The 25550-nt window shown below is 40.7% G+C and overlaps 1 protein-coding gene and 1 long non-coding RNA gene across 5 annotated transcripts; one reads left to right on the forward strand and one right to left on the reverse strand.

The window, feature by feature from the left end:
• Positions 1 to 5061: 5061 nt before the first annotated feature.
• Positions 5062 to 5968, reverse strand: LOC112635220. Its single transcript, XR_003121878.1, has 2 exons — positions 5650 to 5968; positions 5062 to 5373 (listed from the first exon to the last, which is right to left on the reverse strand). It is a non-coding gene; the product is annotated as an uncharacterized LOC112635220 (long non-coding RNA).
• Positions 5969 to 11064: 5096 nt separating this feature from the next.
• On the forward strand, positions 11065 to 25203 carry ATP23 (ATP23 metallopeptidase and ATP synthase assembly factor homolog). 4 transcript variants are annotated; one of them, XM_025402379.1, is made up of 6 exons: positions 11065 to 11489; positions 15565 to 15610; positions 16627 to 16708; positions 19764 to 19901; positions 21577 to 21660; positions 24625 to 25203. In XM_025402379.1, the coding sequence occupies exons 1-6, from the start codon at positions 11459 to 11461 to the stop codon at positions 24826 to 24828; spliced, it is 585 nt and encodes a 194-aa protein (XP_025258164.1). In that variant the 5' UTR covers positions 11065 to 11458; the 3' UTR covers positions 24829 to 25203. The 4 variants fall into 4 exon arrangements, with proteins under 4 accessions (XP_025258164.1, XP_025258166.1, XP_025258163.1 ...); XM_025402378.1 differs by having other exon boundaries at positions 11071 to 11449; XM_025402381.1 differs by lacking the exon at positions 15565 to 15610 and having other exon boundaries at positions 11065 to 11449.
• Positions 25204 to 25550: the final 347 nt, after the last annotated feature.

Genomic DNA, 25550 nt, shown 5'->3' on the forward strand with positions numbered 1-25550 from the left:
CGATCTCCTGACCTTGTGATCCGCCCGTCTCAGCCTCCCAAAGTGCTGGGATTACAGGCTTGAGCCACCGCGCCCGGCTGAGACTTTTTTTCTTTTTTCTTTTTTGAGATGGAGTCTCACTTTGTTGCTCAGGCTGGAGTGCAATGGCATGATCTTGGCTCACTGCAACCTCCACCTCCCAGGTTCAAGCGATTCTCCTGCCTTAGCCTCTTGAGTAGCTGGGATTACAGGTGCCTGCCAGCATGCCCGGCTAATTTTTGTATTTTTAGTACAGATGGGGTTTCACCATCTTGGCCAGGCTGGTCTTGAACTCATGACCTCATGATCCACCCACCTCGGCCTTTCAAAGTGTTGGGATTACAGGTGTGAGCCACTGCACCCAGCATAGACATTTTTTCTTAATTATTACTGTCCCATGAAGTTTTAATACCACATATATACTATATATCTGTTTATATGCTTTACACATATCTATGATTTAGAAAAAAAAATTTCTCTCAAAAATCAATTTTCACCTCCTGGTTGCAATATTGCCCCTCTGTGAATGCATGATATAGGTATTCATATCCTATTTCATAAGTATAGTACTTTTGATATTCCAATACTGCATCACCCATATTTATGCATATATTTTGTTTCCGTAGGATATATTTCTAGAATTGAAAGGCTGTATTGAAAGTTATTAATATTTAATTGATATTGCTAAAGATTGTGCCAATTATATGCCAATCAACATATATTGAGAATCTGGCTTCAGTTTTTACACTTAAGTCACAAATCCATGTGAAATTTATTCTGGGAATAAGGTAAAGATCTAATTATCTTTCTCCTCTAAATCTAGTTCAATGTACTTATATACTTCACTGGATTCATCTTTTTTTGATTTACCACATATTAAATTTGGTAAGTGCTCTTAGATATATTCAGGCTTTGAATTCTGTTCCACGACTGTTTGTTTATTCCATTACCATGCTATGTTTTATTATTCTTGTTTTACACTTTATTATAATACAATTCCCCTTTATGAATTCTATTTTCTTGTTTTTTTTTTTCATGTTTTCTCTCAATGAATTTTGGAGTAATTCTGTTTAGTCCCAAACAAGCAAACAAACAACAAAAACAGGCTCTTAAAATACTTTTGGGATTAATATTGGAATTTTACCAAATTTGTGGATTAACTTAGTGAGGCTGTAGAATGCTTTTAGAGTACATTACAGAGTTACATTTAAAATAAGACAGAGAAAAAAAGAAATAATGTTGATTTAATGATGTATACTTCTATATTAGAATACTTTGAGCTGTAAATGACAAAAATCCAGGTAAAACCCAAGGTTAAGTATAAAAGAGAGTTTATTGGCTCATTTAACAGATAAGTCCAGTGGTAAAACTAATTTTCAGGCATGTCCGGATCTCTGGGTTCAAACAATGTCATCAGGATTTGGTCTCTCTGTCTTCCAGCTCAGCTTCTTTAGCCTCAATATTAGACAAACCTCCATGTGGTAGCAAAGGTGGCCTGTCTGCTCTGTGTCTTTATGGTCTTTAGCACCTGCAGTATAACATCAGAGGGAAAGAAGCTTTTTTTTTAAAAATAGTGTCAGCAGGCTGGGTGCGGTGGCTCACGCCTGTAATCCCAGCACTTTGGGAGGCTGAGGTGGGTGGATCACCTGAGGTCGGGAGTTCCAGACCAGCCTGACCAACATGGATTAACCCCGTCTTTACTAAAAATAAAAAATTAGCTGGGTGTGGTGGCACATGCCTATAATCTCAGCTACTTGGGAAGCTGAGGCAGGAGAATCACTTGAACCTGGGAGGCGGAGGTTGCGGTGACCTGAGATTGCGGTGAGCTGAGATTGCGCCATTGCACTCCAGCCTCGGCAACAAGAGCGAAACTCCGTCTCAAACAAAACAAAACAAAAATTAAATAAATAGTGCCAGCAAAAGTACCAATGATGGTTCTCATTGGTCAGGTCTGAATCAAGTGTAGGAATGGGGGCAGGGTGGGTAGTTGGGAATCAGTCCCACTTGAACCAGCTAAGGCTGGTGAGTGGTGGTTTCCTGAAAGGGACATGGAGCAACCAAAAAATCAGGAATTATACACCATAATACCTATTTATTTATTTATTATACATCATAATACCTATTTATTTATTTATTAGATGGAGTCTTGCTCTGTCGCTCAGGCTGGAGTACAGAGGTGCGATCTTGGCTTACTGCAACCTCTGCCTCCTGGGTTCAAGCAATTCTCCTGCCTCAGCCTCCCGAGTAGCTGAGATTACAGGCGCCCATCATCACACTCAGCTAATTTTTGTATTTTTAGTAGAGACAGGGTTTTACCATGTTGGCCAGGCTGGTCTTGAACTCCTGACCTAAGCTGATCTGCCTGGCTTGGCCTCCCAAAGTGCTGGGATTACAGGTGTGAGCCACCATGCCCTGCTGATAATACCTGTTCAGAAAAAGAGGATTTAAGCAACATTAGGAAATATTACTAAGTTGAAGTTCTAATACTATTTTTTAGATTATGAATTTATTTTAGGGCTAAAGGTGAAAAGAAACCAGGCCACTGGGCAGGAAAACATGATGATAGACATTAAAAAGTTACTTGTAATTGAACAATATTTGTTAGAATTATAATGCTTATTCTTGATGTTACTCTTCCTTCATTTCTTGATCTCATTACTACTTAGATTCTCCAAAACCTTGCTTCATAAATTTGTCCTGTTTTGCAGCTTAATCTTGCCTTCTATTTTTCCCCCTGCTCCTAAGGAACCCCATTCCCTACCTCCCTAAACAAATCAACAAGCCTCTCAATTCTACTGCTTTTTAAAGCTCCTCTTCTTATATTCATTGGCCAGTTGTTTAAAGTCATCAATGATTTCCTTAATCATCAAATCCAATGGCCTTTACCCTCCTTGATGGCTTGCTGTCTCTGTAGGATTTGACAATATTGACTGAACTTTCCTTCTTGAAACCTGGAATCTTAGTTCCTGTGAAACCCACTCTCCTGATGTTTCTCTTAGCTTTCTGATGACTTTTTCTCTGTTTACTTTGTCAGTTTTTCTTCCTCACCTGCTTTATATGTGGGTGATTCTCAAGGTTCTGGCTTCAAACTGTTTCACTATTCACTCTTTTTTTTTGGCAGTTTCAAATACTTACTTTCAAAAGAAGGGTATACATCTTCTTTTTCTTCTTCTTTTTTTTTAGATGGAGTCTTACTCTGCCCCCCAGGCTGGAGGGCAGTGGCTGCTTCCCCTGCTCAAGTGATTCTCTTGCCTCAGCCTCCCATATAGCTGGGATTACAGGTGTGCACCACCACACCCGGCTAATTTTTGTATTTTTGGTACAGACGGAGTTTTGTCATGTTGGCCAGGCTGGTCTCGAATTCCTGACCTCAAGTGATCCATGTACCTCAGCCTCCCAAAGTGCTGGGATTACAGGTGTGAGCCACCGCACCTGGCCTACATCTTCTATTTAACTGCTTCTGACCAGTTCCTCTCCTAACACCTGTGTGATCTAATCTTAACTTGCCACTATCTAGAAAGATGGAGCTTAACTTCTTAACTTCCTCTAAAAGGATCTTTCCCTTCTGAATCCCATGGTACTTTTTTGTTTTTAAATGGCACTACTTTAAAACTTGCATTAGCTGCTTATGTGTAAGACTTGTCTTACTTTCTGACCTATAAACTCGCTTTTTCTTTTTTTTTTTTTTAAGGAGATGGGGCCCCTGCTCTATAAACTTCTTTAAGAAGATTTTCTTCTTTTAAAACTTTTATTTTAGGTTTGGGGGTACGCATGAAGGTTTGTTGTAAAGATTATTTCATCACCCACGTATTAAGCCTAGTACCCCATATTTTTTCTGCTCCTCTTCATGCTCCCACCCTCCACCCTCAAGTAGACCCCAGTGTTTCTTGTTCCCTTAAGATTTTCTAATTCAACTCTGCATCTCCTATACTGTAAAGCACTGTGTTTTGTATTTTTTCATTTGTTTATTCAACATACATAAGCACTGACTCTGTATTGTGCTAGGAGCTGGGTAAGTGGTTAAAAAAAACCGTGGTTTCTGCCCTCAGACAGTTTAGAGTCTCATGAAAATACATATTGTGATATATAATTAATAAAACTTTATTGAAAGAATGAATCTTACATCTTAAACTCCTTTTTCATCTTCTTTCCCCAAACTCCTGACCTACATTCCTGCACCCTTTTCCCTGATAAATCCCACAGATTTCTCAAACCCAACAGCTGAACTGGATTCATGTGCTATGGATGCATATGAATAAGTTTGCCCCATGTTCAAGAAACTCACAATCAAGCACCTTCTCTCCCCAAACCTTCTGCTGATTTTAGTATCAATGTTACTACCTCCTCCTTATTACCAAGGGGAAATCTTGGTATTCTTTTTGACTTCTTCCTCTTTTTTCATACTTAATTCTTTAATTCAAACAATTATCCCTCTTGTTGAGGTCCTTTCACCTATAGCAGAGGTTGAAAATTAGTGACTCATGAATTGTATCTAGCCAGTAGAGGTGTTTTGTTTTGTATAATATTATCGCAAATATGATTTTTCTGTTTCTCCTGAAAAATCAGAATATCTGGCAACACTGAATCCTTATTCTTGCAAGAACTGGCTGGAGTTTTAGATGGGACAGCTCAATCAAGTCTACCATTCTAATCTCTATCACTCCTTGTTTTTGTCACATTCAGTCCATTTCCTCACTTATGAAACTTTCTTAGTCCCTAATTTAGGCATTTGAGTTTGCCATCTCTGGCCTGTGTGATCATAGACTGTCAGTGGTGGAAGAGATATTAAAAGATCAACTCGTCTAACGGTCTTCTTCTTCCTCTCCCCACTCTTTAAGAGATGGAGAAAAGAGATCTAAAGAGCTTACATTACCCAATCAATTTCATACAGCTAATGTGTAACAGGATTCTATAATATGCCATTAGACCCCCCCATATGGATCATGTGAAAGTTATAACTATATTTTCCCTTTGGTTTAGTTGCTAGGAACCTCAGAGCCCAATCTGTGGCACCCCTCTAGTAATTACATGGACCTTTTGGTATGAAGTTTTGGGGTATTAACATACTCCTGGCTTTATTTTGTTTTCCATTTACCTTTGCCTCAGTTTCTCTTCCAATCATTTTCTCCTATGATAGTGTGTAGTTTTTCCCCAAGCATACTCAATCTTTTGTGAAAAAGGTGGGACATCAATACAGGTGTAAACTGTCCGGCTGTATTGTCTGGCTCCCAATTTCTTTCTTTCGCCTGTCATTCTCCTTCGGTTACTCACATTCTCTATTTTCCTTGACAGCCAAACTTCTTGAAAGAATTGTCTTCACATGCTGTGTCCACTTCATCCTGTCTTCTCAATTCACTGTAAACAGATTTAAAGTCTTCAATGCCTTCTTTGTTGCTATGATATTGATACCAAAATTATATTGTATTCGCTCATATATGCAGGACACAAAATGGTTTCCCTAAATTATCTCAACTATGAAAAAATATGCAGAAAAAAATTAATAGGTAATGCATGAAAATTTTGTTACTTCTGATGACTGGTGAGATTTATTTTCTTTTAAAAAGTTTCCACAATTTTAAAAACAAGCGCATTAGAACACATCTCGATGTAAATTAGAAATTCTCAACTTACATTTTCTAAAAGGAGGCAGAAAACTAGAGAAGCGACAATGAGGAGCCAATGGGCCACACTTCATTTCACCTTAAGACAGGCTCAGAGAAAAACAAGAGGGTGCGACTCAGATCCCCGGGGCCAGCAGCTGGGCCAAGGGGCACGACTGGATAACCTATTGTGAGGAAAATCTTAAGAGAGCCCTCACGACCCTTTAGCACATCCTAAAAGACCTCTGAACTTCTCTGCCTCACCCGCTAACGGCTGCAAACCGCAGATAACGGTCAATCGCCTCCGGTTGTCCTGGTAACAGCCAGCAACCACAATCCCGCCTCCCTAACTCCTCCCAGAATACTGTGCGTCTTCTGCTTCACTTCCAGGTTCGGAAGACCGACTTCTTCCGGAAGTATCTGCCTGCCAGTCACCTGGCGTGTTCTGGCTGGGTGGCTTTGGTAGGCAGAGTGTGGCGTATCGTTGGGCAGGGTCCTGGGGACCCTTTTGTTCTTTTCGCCGTTTAACGGGACTGGAAAGCTAAGCAAAGGCTTTACTCTCAGGGAATTTATTGTTGGTCGTTGATAGATGAATTGGACGTTAGTTTTTAAAATGTTTTGGTGGGGTTGGCAAATTTTGATTGCTGAGTGACAGTGGTGGGTAAAATTCATCTTAGAATTGTAGCAGGCTGTCTTAGTAGCCTTTAGATTAAATTGGTTTTAAGTGTTAGCAGGCAGTTTCAGCAGCCAGGCCTGTAGAGAATTATATTTTTCAAGTGATATTTGTGACCTGAATGTTTTCTCCCTCTGGCCTCTCCACTTTTTAATAGGTATGACAAAAATGGCCCGATTTATATGATCAACTTTCACAGCTGAAAGGTGGTAAACTCTTTACAATTATATGTAATTTATTTTTTACTGTGATAGATTTATAAAATTGTAAATAATTTAGTTCCCATAAAAAAGCAATTATTTTTGCTTTAGAAAATGAAGGCTGAAAAATCCCCCAAAACACAAAACCTCCAAATCCTACCCATTTAAAGACAACCAATGTGAATACTTTGTAGGAATCTTCCAGACCCTTTCTATGAATTATAGTAAGTACAAATTCAAAATGGAATCATACTGTATATGCTACTTTGGAACTTAAAAAACTTTTTTTTTTTTCCAGACAAAGTTTCACTGTGTTGCCCAGGCTGGAGTGTAGTGGCCTGATCTTGGCTTACAGCAGCCTCTCCGCCTCCTGGGCTCAAGCAATTCTCCTGCTTCACTCTCCTGAGTAGCTGGGATTATAGGCGGTGCCACCACACTCAGCTAATTTTTCTATTTTTAGTAGAGATGAGGTTTCACCATGTTGGTCAGGCTAGTCTCAAACTCCTGATCCCAAGTGATCTGCCCGCCTCAGTCTCCCAAAGTGCTGGGATTACAGGCATGAGCCACCTGTGCCCGGCCTGAAATTTTTTTTTTTTTTTTTTTTTTTTTTCCCGAGCTGCTGTCTCGCTCTGTCGCCCAGGCTGGAGTGCAGTGGCACAATCCCAGCTCACTGAGGCAGGAGAATCACTTGAACCTGGGAGGCGGAGGTTGCAGTGAGCCGGGATGGCGCCACTGCACTCCAGCCTGGGCAACAGAGCAAGACTCCGGCTCCAAAAAACCCAAAAAATTTTCATGAACATATTTTGTTTAAAAGAGACACTTAACATGGTCATATATGTTCCATTATATCTCTTGTTGGATATTTAAACAATTGATGTCTTCCCCCACTCCTTTTTTTTTTTTTTTTTTTGAGGAGGAGGTGTCTTGCTGTATCACACAGGCTGGTCTTGAACTTCTGGGCTCAGGCAGTCCTCCTGCCTCAGCCTCCCAAATAGCTATGATTACATGCCACTGGCCTGGCCATTTTTGCTTTCAATTAGTGCTACAATGGAGAAATGAAAATCCTTATAGCTAAATCTTTGCCCTTGCTCTAATTTCTTTGTGGTAATTCTTTTTCTTTTTAAAACTCATTTGTATTTGCACTTCATTATCTCTTCCTTAATGCCTTTTTATTCCATACTTTATACTGTATACAGATGAAGTTACACATGACATCCAAAGCCCACTTTATTTTTTAAAGTTGATTTTTCTGATTATAAAGGTAATATATGCTTATTGAGGAACATTAGAAAATTTCAGAAGAATGTAACAAGAAAATTCCAATACCTAGACCGCCATTGATACTGTGATATGATTTTTTTCCCTCTGTTTCTTCAACAATCAGTATTGAAAGAGTGTTAGCTGATTTAGTAAGGAAATGTTGCAGCTTTTGGTTTGTACTTTTTTACTTATTCCTGTAGCTGAAGGGTGTTGCAAATAGTATCCAGAAATAAAGCCACATACCTACAACCAACTGATCTTAGACAATGACAACAAAAATAAATAATGAGAAAAAGACACTCTGTTTAATAAATGGTGCTAGACAAAGTGGATAGACATGCAGAGGAAGAAATTGGACCGCTTTCTTTCACCATATGCCAAACTTAACTCAAAATGGATTAGAGTTAAATTTAAGACCTGAAACAATAAAAACCCTAGAAGAAAACCTAGGAAAAAGTCTTGTGGACACTGACCTAGGCAAAGAATTTATGAGCAAGTCTTCAAAAGCAAATGCAACAAAAACACAAACAGACAAATGAGTTTCATTGTGCTAAAAAGCTTCTGCATAGTAAGATAAATAAATAATCAAATAACCTACAGAATGGACGAACATATTTACAAACTATGTATTCAACAAAGGACTAATATCCAGAATCTACAAGGAACTCAACCAGAAAAAACCAAATAATCCTATTCAAAAGTAGGCAAAGGACAGGAATAGACATTTCTCAAAAGAAGACATACAAGTGGCTAATAAACATGATAAAATTCTCAGCATCACTAATCATCAGAGAAATGCAGATTAAAACCACGGTGAGATACCATCTCGCACCAGTCGGAATGACTATTATTAAAAAGTCAAAAAAACCTGATATTGATGAGAATTCAGAAAAAAGGGATTGCTTATACACTGTTGGTGGGAATGTAAATTAGTACAACCTCTGTGGAAACTCGTATGGAGATTTCTCAACTAAAAATAGAACTACCATTTGACCCACCCAGCAATCTCACTACTGACTACCCAAGGGAAAACAAATTGTCACTGGGTGTGGTGGCTCGTGCTTGTAATCCTAGAGCTTTGGGAGGCTGAGGCAGGAGGATCACTTGATGACAGGAGTTTGAGACCAGCCTGAGCAATATAGCAAAAAACCTCCATCTCTGCAAAAAATTAAAAAGTTAACCAGACATGATGGTGCATGCCAGTGGTTCTAGCTACTCGAGAGACTGAGGTGGTAGGGTTGCTTGAGCCCAAGAGTTCAAGGCTGTGGTGAGCTATGATTACACCACTGCACACCACTGCACACCAGCCTGGGTGACAGAGCAAGAACCTGTCTCTGAAAAAGAAAAAAAAAAAAAAAAGAAATTGTATGACAAAAAGACAAAGACATAGAACCAACCATCAACCTAAGTGTCCACCAACAGATGGTTAAATAAAATGTGGTATGCATACACCGTGGAATACTATGCATCCATAAAAATAATGAAATGTATTTTGCAGCAACATGGATGGAGCTGGGGGCCATTATCCTAAGTGAAATAACTCAGAAGCAGAAAATCAAATACCACATGTTCTCACTTATAAGTGGAAGCTAAAGATTGGGTGCACGTGGACATACAGAGGGGAATAATAGACACTGGGGATTCCAAAAGTGGGGAGAGTGGGAGGGAAAGGGTGAGGGTTGAAAAATTAACTATTGGTTACAATGTTGACTGTTTGGGTGATGGGTACACTAGAAGCCCAGACCTCACCACTACATAATATATCTGAATAATAAACCTACACATAAACCACCTGAATCTATGTATAAAAAAAGAAACCATGAAAAAAAATCCAAATAGTATTTCAAATGTGTGTAGGCTATGGTCCTTTTCTAGGCATATCTAGCCTTCCTTCAGTATTCCACACTAATCACACTGAATTGTAATGGCTTAGTTTTCCATATGTGTATGTTTTAGTTCTATAACTGGATTGAAAGCTAGTTGTGTGGTCCTAGATAAATTATTGAATTTTGCTGAGCCCACTTTCTTTATGTGCAAATTAGAGATAATACTTTGCAGGGTTGTAGTGAGATAGTGTATAATGTATCCAAGGTGAGTTTAATTAAAAAGTAGTCACTTTGTTTTTGACTTCTGGCTTTAGCAGTCTATGTACATAGGAGGTGTTTGTATTTTTATAATATTCCAAATGAATGACTATACTAGCATCCCACCCAGTTTAGATATTTATTGAGCATATATGACACATAAAGCACTGTTCATAACTGTAAAGGCCTGGTGAGCCTATATTATTCAGATATGTTTCTTACATAAACCACATGCTGCTTTTCATCTTTAGCAATTTTCTTAGTCATCTGTTTCTTCAGTCTCTTAACACCTTGCTTGACCCATTAGTAGGTGCTGAATAAATGTGTGAGCTGAGTGGAATAATTTAGTAGGAAAAGAGAAACACAAATTGGATAAAACCTGGCAGGCCACGATGAAAATGATTAACAGGTATAAAGTACTTTGTACATTGGGAGATCAGGAGACATTAATTTTGATTAAGGTATCTGGGAATGCCCTGTGGAGTAGGCAGATTTGACCTGGGCCCCAATAATAGGGGCTGAGGCAAGGAGCTTAAAGATGGAAATAACAATGTGAGTTAAGGCTGAGAGGTAGAAGTAAACACGGTGCGCTTTGTTATCAGGGAGTTATTGGTCGGGGGGAGTGCAGAAGAGTAGGGTAAGTGAATGGGTACAGATGGGAAGAAAAAATGTCGTTGATCCTACATTTTGAGGATTTTGATGTGACTCGTCACTCTTTATAGTTTAAAAATGTTACTGAAAAATACTGCTTTCAATATGGCCTGAGGCATCCTTGGGCTGAGTGGATCTGAGGGATGGCAGGGGTCGGGAAAGTGGCGGGCCAGCGATGACAACTAGCCTATCCCTGAAGAAGGCCGGGAGTGGCAGGATGGCCGAGACCTTCCGCGGCACAAGAGCACTTAGTGGCCAATATTTGCCCCGAGGTGAGGAAGGAGTGTCTGCGAGGAGGCGGGACACCCTTAGCAGCTCAGCAGGCAGCAGGAAGCGGCAGAACAACGCTTGTAAAGGCCTGTCACCCACACTGGGTGGGCAGCAGCGAAGTCCTCGGCAGCCCGGGTGTTGCCTTTGAGGGAAGTCGCAAGACCCAGCTCCGCCCAACAGCATCTGGCCCTGCGCCCCTCTCCCCGCCCCTCTCCTCACCCCTCTCCCCGCCCCGAGTCCCTCGCCCCGCCCCTCGCCCCCTCTCCCCTCTCCCCTCTCCCCGCCCCTCGCCCCTCTCCCCGCCCCTCGCCACTCGCCCTGTGCCCCGTGCTCCCGGTCTGGTTCAAAGCTCCCTCCCGCCTAACGTCTTCAGCCCAGCCTGGCTGCCCTTCTTCCCTGCGGAGGGAGGGCCTGGGCGGTCGGGTTGGCGGGAGGGAGGTTACCTTTCCCGGTCTCGCTCCGGCCGCCCGAGCCGGAGAGAAACAGCGGCGAGGTCTGCGGGCAGCATGGCGGGAGCTCCGTACGAGCGCGGGAGGGGCCCCGCGGCAGGGGAGCAGCTGCAGCAGCAACACGTCTCTTGCCAGGTCTTCCCCGAGCGTGTGGGCCAGGGGAATCCCCAGCAAGGGTTCTTCTCCAGCTTCTTCACCAGCAACCAGAAGTGCCAGCTTAGGCTCCTGAAGACGCTGGAGACAAGTAGGAGCCATGACCTGGAGGCTGGGGTTCGGCCGAATGGGTCTGAGACCGGGTGGGCGAGGAAGGGCCTGGGCAACACCTGGCCAGCGGCTGCAGTTTCAGCCTCGGGGCTGAGTGAACCAGGTTCAGCACAGAGTCTAGGCAGATAGGGCATCATGGGGGCTGGGTTGGGCGCCTGGGGCTCAGTTTTCCCACCAGAGGAGGGGCTGAGACCCTTTTCGTCGCTGTTTTTGGCTTGGGGAATGAGTTTGTCTGCCCTTTTTTGTCATTCACTGTTGTGACACATCCTCCGATTTCTTACATAAGTTATGCAGCCACATTGTGACTTCAGGGTAAGGGTGAGGCCGAGTTTTAAAGAGCCAGCGAGGTTAATTAAGGCATACAAAGTCTGTAAAAATGTAATTAAAGCATACAGAGGCTGTAAAAATGTAAAAACAGTTTTGCAAACCTGTCCTTCCTTGGAAGGGGTTCTTAGCCTTCATGCATGAATGGGCTTCAGAGCGTAGAAATCCCTGAAATGGTCTGTGAAATCGTGCGTGTGTGTGTGTGTATGTGCCTAAGTGCATTTCTTTTTCTTTCTTTTTTTTTTTGAGACGGAGTCTTGCTCTGTCGCCCAGGCTGGAGTGCAGTGGCGCGATCTCGGCTCACTGCAAGCTCCGCCTCCCAGGTTCACGCCATTCTCCTGCCTCAGCCTCCTGAGTAGCTGGGACTACAGGAGCTCGCCACCACGCCCTGCTAATTTTTTGTATTTTTAGTAGAGACGGGGTTTCACCATGTTAGCCAAGATGATCTCGATCTCCTGACCTCGTGATCCATCCGCCTTGGCCTCCCAAAGTGCGGGATTACAGGCGTGAGTCACTGCGCCCGGCCCTAAGTATATTTTTTTTTTTGTGGGAGAGAGAGTTAATAGCTTCATTATATTCTCAAAGAGGCCAACGACCCCACAAAGGTTAAGAACTGCTGTGGGTTAAACAGGAACACAACTGCTCATTGACAAATTTCTCTCCAGTAGCAGAGACATTGCACTAGAGAAGATTTCTTAATTCCTTTACATTGACATAGACTTAGTGTACATTCAGATACATTTGGAAAATTAGTCTTAAACGTACTTGTCCCAAAGCAAGGTTACTATTTTATAGTTGGTCAGTCACAGTTCAAAAGTCAACCACGGAAAGATTTTCCAACCTTCTTGGGATTACCTGCTTGTAGAGACTCAGGGAGGTAGGAGGGGGAAGGGGAGGCGAGGGTAAAAGGGGAGAGAATGATGATATTGTATTTACTATACAAATATGTATTGAGTGCCTCCCAGGTTTTGGTGCGGGAAGTAGAAAGATAGCACCCTGCCTGGAAGGTGCTTTAAAGTGGAATAGAGTGGAAAGAGTGTGGGTTGCAGAGTTAGATGTGGGTTCAAATGCGGATCCCTTTCCTCAGGTGTGGAAGAGTGACTTAACTTCTCTGATCCTCACTATTCTTATTGTAAAAAAAGAGAAGGGGAAAAATACCTCTTTTAGGGTTGTTGTGAAAAATAGATTTTATGGGGCTGGGTACAGTGGCTCATGCCTGTAATCTCAGCACTTTGGGGAGCCAAGGCAGGGGGATCGCTTGAACTCAGATGTTTAAGACCAGCCTGGGCAATATAGGGATACTCTGTCTCTACAACAAATAAAAAAATTAGCTGATGTGGTGGCTCGTGCCTGTAGTCCCAACTATTTAGGAGGCTGAGGCAGGAGATTTGCTTGAACCCAGGAGGCTGAGGCTGCAGTGAGCTATGATTGCATCACTGCACTCCAACCTGGGCAACAGAGCAAGACCCTGTCTAAAAAAAAAAAGTATTGATTTTATGAATGTAAAGTACCAGCATATCAGGAGCTGAGCTGAATAAATGGTAGCTGTTTTTATAGTGGAAGGGCCACACAGTGGAGGAAGAGTAGAAATAGATAGGATGTGAGGAAGGTGGGGTGCTGAACATGAGCCCCAGTAGGAATCAATAGACCTCAATCTTCCAAGGGCAGGGTGGCTGGGAGGGCCTGTTGGTGGTATTAAAGTGTCAACCTGCAGCTTTAAAATCCTGTCCCTGTGTGGGGCATGGTGGCGGAAACCAGTCCTCATGGGAGACTTTTTTTTTTTTTTTTCACCAAAACAATTTTATTCTAAATATTGCTGCAGGTCCTTTTTGAAGTACTAAACCAAGGTGCTGCCTGCATTTGTTTTTTTTTTTTTTTTTTTAAGTATGAGGACTACAGACTTTTGAAACTGTTTTAATTTTGTAAAATTCTCCTAGTTGCATGAATAATAATGTGCTTAATATGGTACCTGCTACCTGGTATTCACTGAATTAATAATACTTATTGTTAACAATAATTATTCTACTGTGAACACTCTTGCAAGGGGCAGGTTGGTAAAGCAGTAACCTATACCTGACTTTCTCATCTCACATTTCTTTCGCCTATTTTTGTCTTCAACCTTTTTTTTAAACATTAGTTTCTTTTTCACTTTTTTTTGGGTTACGTCATATAATTGGCTGTGCATTTATACTCTCAGACAAGATGCCTATGGGAAAAGTTAATATCAGAGGCATTTGGGTTCCTTGTACTTTCCTGTAGTAGTCACGGGCCCATAGAGTCTTAGATGTGGAAGGGCCCTGAGGAATCATCTAGGCCTCCTTGTAATTGTCCCCTTACAAGGAAACCTCTGTGCCATTGCTGGCCAGATACTCCACAGACCTCTACTGGAACACAGTTACCTGTTCCCTGAGGCTCTTTCAATCTACTGTCTATTGTTTCACCAGCTTTAATTGTTGGAGAAAAATCCTTTCTCTTACTGAGCTGAAATCTGCTGCGTGTAACTTCCATACTTTGGTCCTTGTTCTGCCCTTTGAAGAAATATTAACTGAATCTAGTGCCACATGGCACCCCTTCAATACTTGAAGCTACTGTGGTCCTAGTTAAGTCTTCTGTCTCCTTTCCAACCCCCTAAATCCTTTCTTGCTTCTTACTGGGAAGTAGTCCTGTAGTACCCTAGTCACTATCCCCTGTGGAAGAGCTTCAGTGGCAGGTCCCGTTTAGAACGTGGTAGTACTCAGCATGGGACATGGTGTTGGCAGTATGGTCTGACCAGGACAGAACAGTGTGGCTACTGGCTTCCCCAAATCTACGTACTGTGCTGTTATTCACTTTTTTTTTTTTTTTTTTTGAGACGGAGTCTTGCTCTGTCGCCTAGGCTGGAGTGCAGTGGTGTGATCTGGGCTCACCGCAAGCTCTGTCTCCCGGGTTCACACCATTCTTCTGCCTCAGCCTCCTGAGTAGCTGGGACTACAGGCGCCCGCCACCACGCCCGGCTAATTTTTTGTATTTTGGTAGAGACGGGGTTTCACTGTGTTAGCCAGGATGGTCTCAATCTCCTGACCTCGTGATCCGCCTGCCTCGGCCTTGCAAAGTGCTGGGATTACAGGCGTGAGCCACCGCGCCCAGCACTGTTGTTCACTTCTAAGGAATGTGGCCATAGATTCCCTCAGTCTTTTGGTATATATCGTAATACAACGTGTTTGATCATTTAACTAAACATGAACTTTAAAAGCATAGTTGATACTGTCTAAGATGCTTAGTAGTACCATCTTTGTATTTGTGTTAGTGTTTTTTTTCAGTACAAACTTGCTTTGATGTTAATTTAAACTTGGCCTCTCATGTCAATTTTTACCAATTTTAAGATAAGATTACTTTTTTTTTGAGACAGTCACTCTATCTTCCAGGCTGGAGTGCAGTGGTGTGATCTCAGCTCACTGTAACGTCTGTCTCCCTGGTTCAAGCGATTCTCATGCTTCAGCTTCCTCATGCTTCAGTCTCAAGCTGAGACTACAGGCATGTGCCACCATGCCCAGCTAATTTTTGTATTTTTAGTAGAGATGGGGTTTTGCCATGTTGGTCAGGCTGGGCTTGAACTCCTGGCCTCAAATGATCCACCTGCCTCAACCTCCTAAAGTGCTGGGATTACAGGCATGAGCCACTGCATCTGGCCTGTGAGTTACTTTTTGATAATATCTTACACTGCTATTTGGGTAGTTTAATTGGTGCTACTTTTCCAGTTAGCTTACTTAATTAAATCAATATCTTTTTTAGATCCGTATGTCAAACTTCTGCTTGATGCTATGAAACACTCAGGTTGGTAAGTAACTCTTTTTGAACTGCTGCTCTGAGGTCTGGCTGCTGAAAACAAAAACAAAAACAAAAACAAAAAACAAAAAGGATTTCTCTGAGGTCACGAAGTCTTTTCCATAGGGTAAACAGAGGTAATTGGCTGCATTGTTTCCAGGCAGGCCTTGTTCTCTTTGGACATCTTCTTCCCTAACTAAAGTTCTTTTTTTTTTTTTTTGAGACAGAGTCTCGCTCTTGTTGTCCAGGCGGGAGTGGGCAGTGGTGCTGTCTTGGCTCACTGCAACCTCCCTCTCCCAGGTTCAAGCAATTCTTCTGCCTCAGCCTCCCGAGTAGCTGGGTTTACAGGTGCACATCACCATGCCCGGCTAATTTTTGTATTTTTAGTAGAAATGGGGTCTCACCACATTGACCAGACTGGTCTCAAGCTCCTGTCCGCAAGTGATCCACCCACCTTGGCCTCCCAAAGTGCTGGGATTACAAGCGTGAGCCACTGCTCCAGCCCAGCTCATTTTCTAGCTCTTACCATTCACCTTGGGTGATTAGTAAAGACAGTACTCAAATTTTTCTTGTAAGTAATTACCAATCCTGGCCTTTCTGCTACACCAGCCTGAGCATTGTTTTTAATGGAAAAGAACTCCCAGCTTGTTATGTAGGAACCTTGCAGATGTTGTATAACTTTGAGGGGTTTAAAGGAAGTGACTTCTGACATCTAGTTCTTAACATTCTGGCCCAAGGGCAGGAACTCCAGCATACTTGCAATATGGCCATAATCAGTTGAACAAATGTTTTATGGAATCATATCTACAGAATTTGAACTAGGATGCATTTTGCGTACAACCTCCTTATTTTACAGGTGAGATAACTGAGTCCTGAAGATGTTAAGTTTCTTTCCCAAGGTTTCCTATGTGTTAGTAGTAGAGGGTATTTACTGTATGGTGGAGGGTCTCCTGAGTCCTGGCCCAGAGCTGTTTGCCATATACACACTGTTTCTGGACATTGTCTCTTTAATCTATTCTTGCCTTTTAGTGCTGTTAACAAAGATAGACACTTTTCTTGCGAAGACTGTAATGGAAATGTCAGTGGAGGTTTTGATGCTTCAACATCTCAGGTAGGCATTATTGCCAAATTGTTTCCTTCCCTTTAATCCTCTCTCTTGATATTTTTTGAGCATCTTCCACATGCTTGGCATTCTGTTTGGTAGACTTTGTGTAGGACTAAAAAAGTGAATTAGTTATCCTTACTCTAAGGAGTTTACTCTTAAAATCTCTTAAGGAGTTTATAACCTTATAGGAAAGATAAGACATGAACACAGATAATTATAAAATGAGGCAGTCTAAACCATTTTAGATGGGCTTGGTTACCACAGTGATGTGATTGATTGAAAGATGCCAACAGATTCAACTAGAGGATATAAACACCTCCTTAGGGGCAGAGCAGGGGCAGCATGAGCAAAAGTGCATGCTAGGAAACTGCATGGCATGGGTAGGGAATGGCATATTGTCTAGTTTATCTCGAGGGGAGGAACACATGGGGAATAAGGGAAAATAGGATTGGAAAGAAATGTAAGCCATATGTTGGGAGGCCTTGAATGCTAAACGAAAGGGTTTTACCTTTACATGGTGAGAAGTGATACTGCCTGTGAAAATCTTTCATTAGGGGAGTTTTCTTATCTGTACAATATGGACAATGATTTTATGAAATGATTATTTTATGGAATGATTATGAGAATTAAATGAGATATTTCTTACAGAGTTGCTTATCTTAGTGCCTGGCCCATAGTAAGCATGCAATAAATTTTATTATTAGTTTTAAGTTATCAGAGGGTTTCGACAGAGTCTTGAAGGTGGTAGATAATGTCATGTGATGAGGGTAAATGATGGTGTTATAAGTAACTGTTTCCCACCTGAATGTATAATTCATATTTAACTACACTTAACTGTTTCCTGCTGGATAATCCTATATGTATTTAGGTTATTTATAGCATTTTTACAGTAATCATGGGAAGTGGCAATATAGAGCAAGGGTAAGAAGTTTAGATTTTGGAGTCAGACTTGAGTTTAAATCTTAGTTTCCCTGCTTATTACCCGTGGGGCTTGGGCAAGTATTTTTCTTCTTCTCAGTTTCCTCATTTGTAAACTGGTAGTCACAATACCTATAGCTCTCAAAATGGCTCTGGATAAGTTCACCCCCTTCCCGGTCCCCCCAGGGTTAAATAGAGTGCACATCTTGAACTTTCATCCTAATTCTCAGCAGTGTTGAACACAGTTGGGAACCCTCTCCTTTTATTTTATTATTATTATTTTTAATTATTATTATTTTTGAGACAGAGTCTCACTCTGTCGCCCAGGCTGGAATGCAGTGGCGCAATATGGGCTCACTGCAACCTCTGCCTCCTGGGTTCAAGTGATTCTCCTGCCTCAGCCTCCTGAGTAGCTGGGATTGCAGGCATGTGCCACTACGCCCAGCTAATTTTTGTATTTTTAGTAGAGACAGGGTTTCGCCATATTGGCGAGGCTGGTCTTGAACCCCTAACCTCAGGTGATTCCCCCACCTTGGCCTCCCAAACTGCTAGGATTATAGGTGTGAGCCACCATGCCTGGCCTATTTTTTTAAGTGAAAATTTTTATTATGAAGTATTCATACAGAAGAGTAAAAAACCTGTATGTCCGCTTTCAGTAATAATAAAGTGCACACCTATGTAACCGCCACCCAGACTAGAGAAAAAGAACATTACTAGGACTTCAGAAACCTGTGTGGTCCTCTTGAATCAGGTCCTTTTCCCTTCCTTAACCTGATTTTTGTGGTAACCATTCCCTGCTTTTCTGAATGACTTTACCATCTACATATACAGTCCAACAGTGTGTTATTTAGTTGACTGCTTTTGAGCTTTATACATGATATACTTTGAGTTTTATGTAGTATTTTGTAGTATTATGAAATTGTGTAGTAGATAGTCTCCAACTTACTGCCCACGTTCAACATTAGTGAGATTCTTTCTTGTCATTGTGTGTACCTCTCTGGTTTATTCAGTTTCCCTGTTATATAGTATTTATTCTGTTGTGTATTTGTACTACAGTTTACTTTAATATTGATTGTTTCCAACTTTATTATTATGAATAATGCTGCTATAAATATTCTTGACCTTCACTAGTGGTACACATTGCAAGAGTTTCTCTAAGTATATGCTCAGGAGCAGGATTACTGGGTCATATAGTTTGTGTACACTTGACTTCAGCTGTTAATGCCAAACACTTTCTTTGGTTTCTAGTATGCAGCATTCTTCTGGTTGCTCCTTTGCTAGTTTACTTTCCTCTGCCAGCATTTAAATGTTGAAGTCCCTCAATCCTTGGTCATAGAGCCCCTTCTTTTCTTACTCTGTACTCTGCCAAGGAGGTCTCATCAGTTTTCTGGGGTCAAAGCTCATTTTTAAGAACTCCACATTCCATATATCCAAGTGCCCATTTAACATCTCTACTTGAGCATCTTTTTATTTATTTATTTATTTATTTTTATTTTTAGTGAAAATAAATTTTTTTGGGGACAGGGTCTTGCTCTGTTGCCTAGGCTGGAGTGCAGTGGTGCAATCATGGCTTACTACAGCCTTGAACTCCTGGGCTCAAGCGATCCTCCCATCTCAGCCTCCTGAGTAGTTGGGACTACAGGTATGCATCACTGGATCCAGCTAACTTTTAAAATTTTTTGTAGAGATGAGGCCTCATTATGTTGCCCAGGCTGGTCTTAAACTCCTGGCCTCAAATGATCCTTCTGCCTTAGCCTCCCAAAGTGCTGGGATTACAAGTGAGAGCCACGGTTCCCCGCCTACTTAAGTGTCTTGAAGACACTTTAGACTTGAAATGTGTGAGTCCAAATTCATGATTCCCCAGTGAGGATGGTGCATGAATACATCCTTAATCTACGTACTGCTATAGTCCAGAGAGAAGAGAAGGGAGAAGTTAGTCACTGGGCGAGGCAATTGGAGCATGTACACTTAGGACTGGGACTTGTCCCATGGGTAGATGTGCGGCCAGTGGAGAAGAGTGGGTAGAGATATTCCAGGCAGGTGAGCTTGTCGGGGAGAGGTGAGGTCATGTGGGAGAGAAGATCGAGTCTATGAAAGGAAATTTTAGAAATCACTGAACTTCTTTTATTTTGGTGTCTCTTAGATAGTTTTGTGCCAGAATAACATCCATAATCAGGCCCATATGAACAGAGTGGTCACCCACGAGCTCATTCATGCATTTGATCATTGTCGTGCTCATGTCGACTGGTTCACCAACATCAGACATTTGGCGTGCTCAGAGGTGAGTTTTATTGTATTTTTCTCCAGAACACTCTATGCTTGAATATTTTATTCAAGTGTAATTTATTTAAATGTATTCCTTTTCCTACTGTCATAGCTCTACCTTAGTCTTGAATTTCTGTTTTTAACTAACATTGAATACTATTTTTGATATACAGCTAGAGAAATTTAAAGTATATTTTTAGAAGTCTGTTAACTATATCCTGTAAGTCCTAATAATAGTGATGACTGACTTTAATAAGCTATTAGTTTTTTCCTATGGGATACATTTTATAATGTGAGAAAATAATAATTAACATTTACTGAGGGCTATATTCCAAACACTGTTCTGTTTGCACAGATTCTTATTTAATCTTCACAATAACCCACTGAGGTAGATATGCTATTATTGTCCCTGTTTTATGTATGTGGAAAGTGAGACAGTTGTTTAGATTCCAAAGTTAGTAAGTGGCAGAGGCAGGATTACAACCAGTATTTTTAACTAGCTTGCCCAGCTGCCTTCCATAGAGTTCCTTGCTTGCCCTAGAGTAAAACATGCTCGTTTCAAAAATACAACATGAAAAGATATTTATTACTAAGCACGTTGGATTGCTCGGAATATGCTCCTAGAGAGAGCGTATTCTGCATATGCGTATACTTGGGTGTCATTAATTGAAGAGTTGATTAAAATAATCTAAATCTCAAGCCTATACTTCATGACTTAGATTATTTTCCCTTTCTCTTGAAATTAATATGTAGCCCCCCTGCATCTAATTAGAATTCCAATTATTTGGAGAATAGACTGAAACCTGAGTTTTTAAATAGGTCTCTCTCTTGGGTGCTGTGAGAATTAATGCCTTGTAGCTAAAGTGTGTTAAGTACTTTGAGCTCCTCAGAGGAATGAGGCCATAATATTGTAGAAGGAACACAAAGTGGACCATTCTGTTAGCAATGAATTAGCAAAAATGTGGTCAGGCTGCCTGTAGAATCTATGTGGGTTGTTCTAAGACTTTTTCATTCATTAAAGTATAGTAAATCTGAAAATATGTCCTAATTTCAGGCTGTCATGCTCATAGCATGACCGGTTTGGAATGTTCTTGATTCTTTGTGTTTTGTATGGCTTCATTTTTCATAGGACAATCAAGTCCCTAGAGGAAGATCCTGAACTTATACAGGTTTGAGGGAAGCTGCAAGAGAGATTCGGGCTAGGGTTGGGAGGGTCATATCCTCAAAGTGTCTCAGATATTAATGCATTCCGTTTTAAGCTCACTTTGAAACTCAATTTATTTCAAGAATGCTTTCTTGAAGTACTTTTTAGTAATTTCTACAAGTATTTGTATCTTGTAGAGTGTGTAATTTAACTCTGAGGTCTAGCTCTCTGACCTTTGGTTCCAAAAAGAAATTAGTTCTGTCAGTAAAGCTACAGCATAAAGTTTAGAAAATTTCCTTTGGTAGGCGACTGAACTTTTCCCCATCTCTCCAGTGTATTTGGCATTGTCTAGCATAGCTCATAGATACTTGCTTTTGTCGTCAATAGAGTTTAAAAAGTCCTTTAAGAAGAAGTAGTGCAAATACTCTTTTCTCAGACAAAGATGCTAATTTTATATTCTTTTCTAATTTTAAAAAATTGGTTGATATCATAAAGATATACAGAGCATGAGCGTTTATTTTCTTTTTGTCTGTCTTCTGTGTGATAGGTTCGAGCTGCTAACCTTAGTGGAGACTGCTCACTTGTCAATGAAATATTCAGGTTACATTTTGGATTGAAACAACACCACCAGGTAAAAGCTAACATGCAATCACTTCCCCTCCAGAGTGTTATGAGTGGAAATAATGAATAAAGAAATGAAAAGTACATTCAGTATTTGAAATTTGAAAGAACTTCCTGTGTGAAAAGAATACAAAGTATGTACCATTTAAACAAAGTAGATGGAATTTAGTTCTACTTTATAATTATGGGCAAGCTATGTGACTCAATGAGTGTGTGAGATATTTTAATAATGAAAGGAGGCCTGGCACAGTGGCTTGTGCCTCCCAGCACTTTGGGAGGCTGAGGCGGGCGGATCACAAGGTCAGGAGATCGAGACCAGAGTGGCCAACATGGTGAAACCCTGTGTCTACTAAACATACAAAAAAATTAGCTGGGCGTGGTGGCGCATGCCTATAGTCCCAGCTACTCTGGAGGCTGAGGCAGGAGAATCGCTGGAACCTGGGAGATGGAAGTTGCAGTGAGCCGAGGTCGTGCCACTGCACTCCAGCCTGGGCCACAGAGTGAGACTCCTTCTGAAAAAAAGAAAGAAAGGAGCTAAGATCTTGCACCTGGGATACTTTTCGATGAGGGTGGATAAGGAATGGAAGTGAAATCACAGCATGTCTTACTGTTATTCTAACAATTGTTGACTTCTGTTTTGAATCTACCATAGCATTCTGGAAACAAAAAATGTAATCCCTTTCAGAACAGAGAGTGTGTTGCTCCACAAGTTATGGCTATGTCTCAGTGTACCTGTAAAGGCTGTATAATGTGATAGAAAACCTTTGGCTTAGCACAGACTTGAGTATGATGAGCTTAGCTGAGAGGGATTTGTGTTAACAAAACAAAAACAAAAAACAAAAGAGATAGCTATAAGGCAAGATTATCCTGCTGGAAAGGCTTTGAGATCTGTATTAGATGGATGTGGGGAAAGGAAGTATAGAACTCATGGATTGATAATGAATGTGAGCAGTTCTGCTCACAGCCACCCCGGGCCTCTGTCCACGTTTAGGAGAAAGGGTGGTCAGTCATTTTCTACAGTAAGAGCCTGCTGAGCCAGTTTGTGAAGTATGTGAGCATCAGGATATCAGTTCCAACTAGATGAAAAAAGATACGCTAAGGACAACAGGAAGGCCCTTGGTTTTCTGGAGAAGAGAGTAACTCAGCTCTGGGGTGGAGGGTGGAGTCACAGTGAGCTACTCAGAGAAACTGTGAACTGAGTGAATCGGAGCGAGAAGAAAAGCCTGCTGCCTGGAAAGGGTGATTACTCTGGACAGTGAGGTGTTCAGCCTCACTGATATGCCGCTGACTTGTCTTGTGCTGCATGTTTTCTGTGCCCTTGAGCCCCTGCTTCTCTGGTGAATTCTGTGTGTTCTGACTATCAGTGGAGAGAGGTGGAAGCAGGGTCCACATCAGCACACCCCTAGAGAAGAGGATAATGTGGTTAAAGCATGTGCTGGCATAGCTCATGGATATCCGCTCTTGTCAATAGAGTTTGAAAAATTCCTTAAAAAAAAAACTGTTACATATACTCTGTTTTTAGAAAAATATGCTAATTTTATATTCTTTTCCAATTAAAAAAATAAGTTGATATAATAAAGGAGTAGAGCGTGATTTTTTTTTTTTTTATTCACCTTGTATCTTTGTGATAAGTTTGTGATGCACTCAGTCTTTGAAAGAGAAGTTTTCCTCTTTTTACCACTGGGTAGCAGCAGCAGAAAACAAATAGAAATAGCAATAGGACAGAAAATATGTGGAGGTAGTAGGAATGTGGCTGAGGGAGAAGAGTCTTAGAGAATGGAGTTCCTGCTTTTGTACAGCATGTGCCCAGGGAATAGAAACAGCAAGTACAGTTGCTGATTGTAAAATTGCGTAGTCATACCTTTATTTTAACAGAAATTTATTATGTCTAAAAAGAAGTAAATCTGTGGTCTACACTTGTGTCTCCTAACCCTGTAGCTTCAGGAGACAAATTTTTGTACTTTTTTTTCCCTGCAGGGGAGAAATTTCCTCTCTTTTTAGCAATTGTTGTTTTGGCTTCACATGGTTCTTTTCTTCTTCCTTTATGCCTGGGGTTTATTTTTTAAAATCAGTGTTTGGTAAAATTCAGGTTGAGAAACACTAGATTCCAATGTGAGTATCTCCAGCTTGAGCACACTGACCAGGCCAATGAAAAACTGGGAACATGCAGAGAAAACAGATGGTTGTCAGGATGCACAGCCATCCAAACCAGTGTTTGATTATTTTTAGGAAAAGGTCAAGTGCCATTCTTTTGAGTTTTAATTTGGGCCTGGGGAGAAATAAATGGATTAAAAGCTCTCCAAGAATTGGAATGGCAGGGTCTTATATTTCTTAAATATTTAAATTAGAGTATTGAGAAATTCTAGCCTATTACTATGAAACATTAGGTAAATTAGTATCTTAGAACTTTAATATCTGTGTAAAGAACAATCAGGAAAAAAAGTTGTTTAATTTCCACCCCCCTTAAAAAATTAAGGTACTTTCCAAGTTTGGGTGGATATGTGTATGGTTTTCTGTTGCCTCCAGAGAGGACTTACCCTTCTCAAAGGAAAAGTTATGTAGCATTGGTCAACTGAAAAGAAAGAGAGGTACAGAAGTGAAGTGTATTTTAAATTTAATTAAATTTTATAAAAAAGTCAATCAGGACCTTATAGACTTTTTTTGGCGATTTTGCAAATTGGGAGATACTGTTTGGTAGACACTGCGTAGAATTTCTGAGAATGACATCTGCTTATATTAGTGGGAAAGATGAGAAAATAGAGGTCTTACTTATGCCTAAATAATTTTAGGTTGAGCTAAAAATACTCCTTAAGTGTTATGTATCTTTGTTCATTTTGTTTTCTTCTTTGGAATGATAGAAATTAGTAAAATAATATGAGGAAATTAATTTTAATTAATTCAGACATTAGATAAAATGTATTATTTTATGATTGTTTATATAAAATTAGAGCCTCATACTTTTCCTTCTTTTTAGACTTGTGTGCGAGACAGAGCCACTCTTTCTATCCTGGCTGTTAGGAATATCAGCAAAGAAGTAGCTAAAAAGGCTGTCGATGAAGTTTTTGAATCTTGTTTCAATGACCATGAACCTTTTGGAAGGATCCCACATAACAAGACTTATGCAAAATATGCTCATAGAGACTTTCAAAACCGTGATCGGTATTATTCAAATATATGAGCACAATGACATTTTATATTACGGAGCTTCCATCATCATGCAGAAAAAAAAATTTGTTCTCAAGTGAACAAACATATAAAATGTAAACAATCCATTCAATCCAGATAAAACAGAAGATTGTGATTCTAGCATATTATCAGAAAAAGTAACTATGGCAAAAAATGAAACTGCTTTAAACTCCAAGGCAAAAATTGTATCTTTATAGCTAACCATTTAGTAAATAAATAAATTACATTTTTGTATTTTAGTGATTTGTTTTTATTACATGTGATTATTTTAAAATTTGATTAAGAAACCTGTGAAGTGTGCCCTTCCATGATGTTGATAGGTGACCACTATTGGTATTTACGTTAAATGTAAAGAAATGTGTACTGATCTCATTGTAGGACTCTTACCGAGCTGTTGTTATGATGAAAATTGGAAATAATTCATTCAGTGGTCGATGCTATCCTTTCCCTATTCTTCTTTTATCATATATGTAGGACCCGTATGGCCTAATTTTCTGGGGACAGTCCTGGTTAGATCTTTTTCTTTTTAATAAAGGCAGTGGTCAAATTTTAGCTCCAGATCGACTGTAAGAACAAACCAGCAATACCAAGAGGACCCACAGACCCTCTGAAGGAAGCAACGGCTCCTGCAGTACCTAGGAGACACCTCAAATACTGTGAATGCCCCAATTGCAGAAGTGGGAAAGGGAGACCCTCCTCTCCCAAGCACACCCC

This window comes from Theropithecus gelada, chromosome 11 (genome assembly GCF_003255815.1).
Source record: "Theropithecus gelada isolate Dixy chromosome 11, Tgel_1.0, whole genome shotgun sequence".
Classification (NCBI taxonomy): domain Eukaryota; kingdom Metazoa; phylum Chordata; class Mammalia; order Primates; family Cercopithecidae; genus Theropithecus; species Theropithecus gelada.

What these genes read in the sequence shown, in the direction of transcription:
- ATP23 (XM_025402378.1), top strand. Translation starts at nt 11,263, where the DNA reads ATGGCGGGAGCTCCGTACGAGCGCGGGAGGGGCCCCGCGGCAGGGGAG. An exon ending in TTGATGCTTCAACATCTCAG is followed by an intron (nt 16,709 to 19,763) that starts GTAGGCATTATT and finishes GGTGTCTCTTAG; the next exon opens with ATAGTTTTGTGCCAGAATAA. An exon ending in GATTGAAACAACACCACCAG is followed by an intron (nt 21,661 to 24,624) that starts GTAAAAGCTAAC and finishes CCTTCTTTTTAG; the next exon opens with ACTTGTGTGCGAGACAGAGC.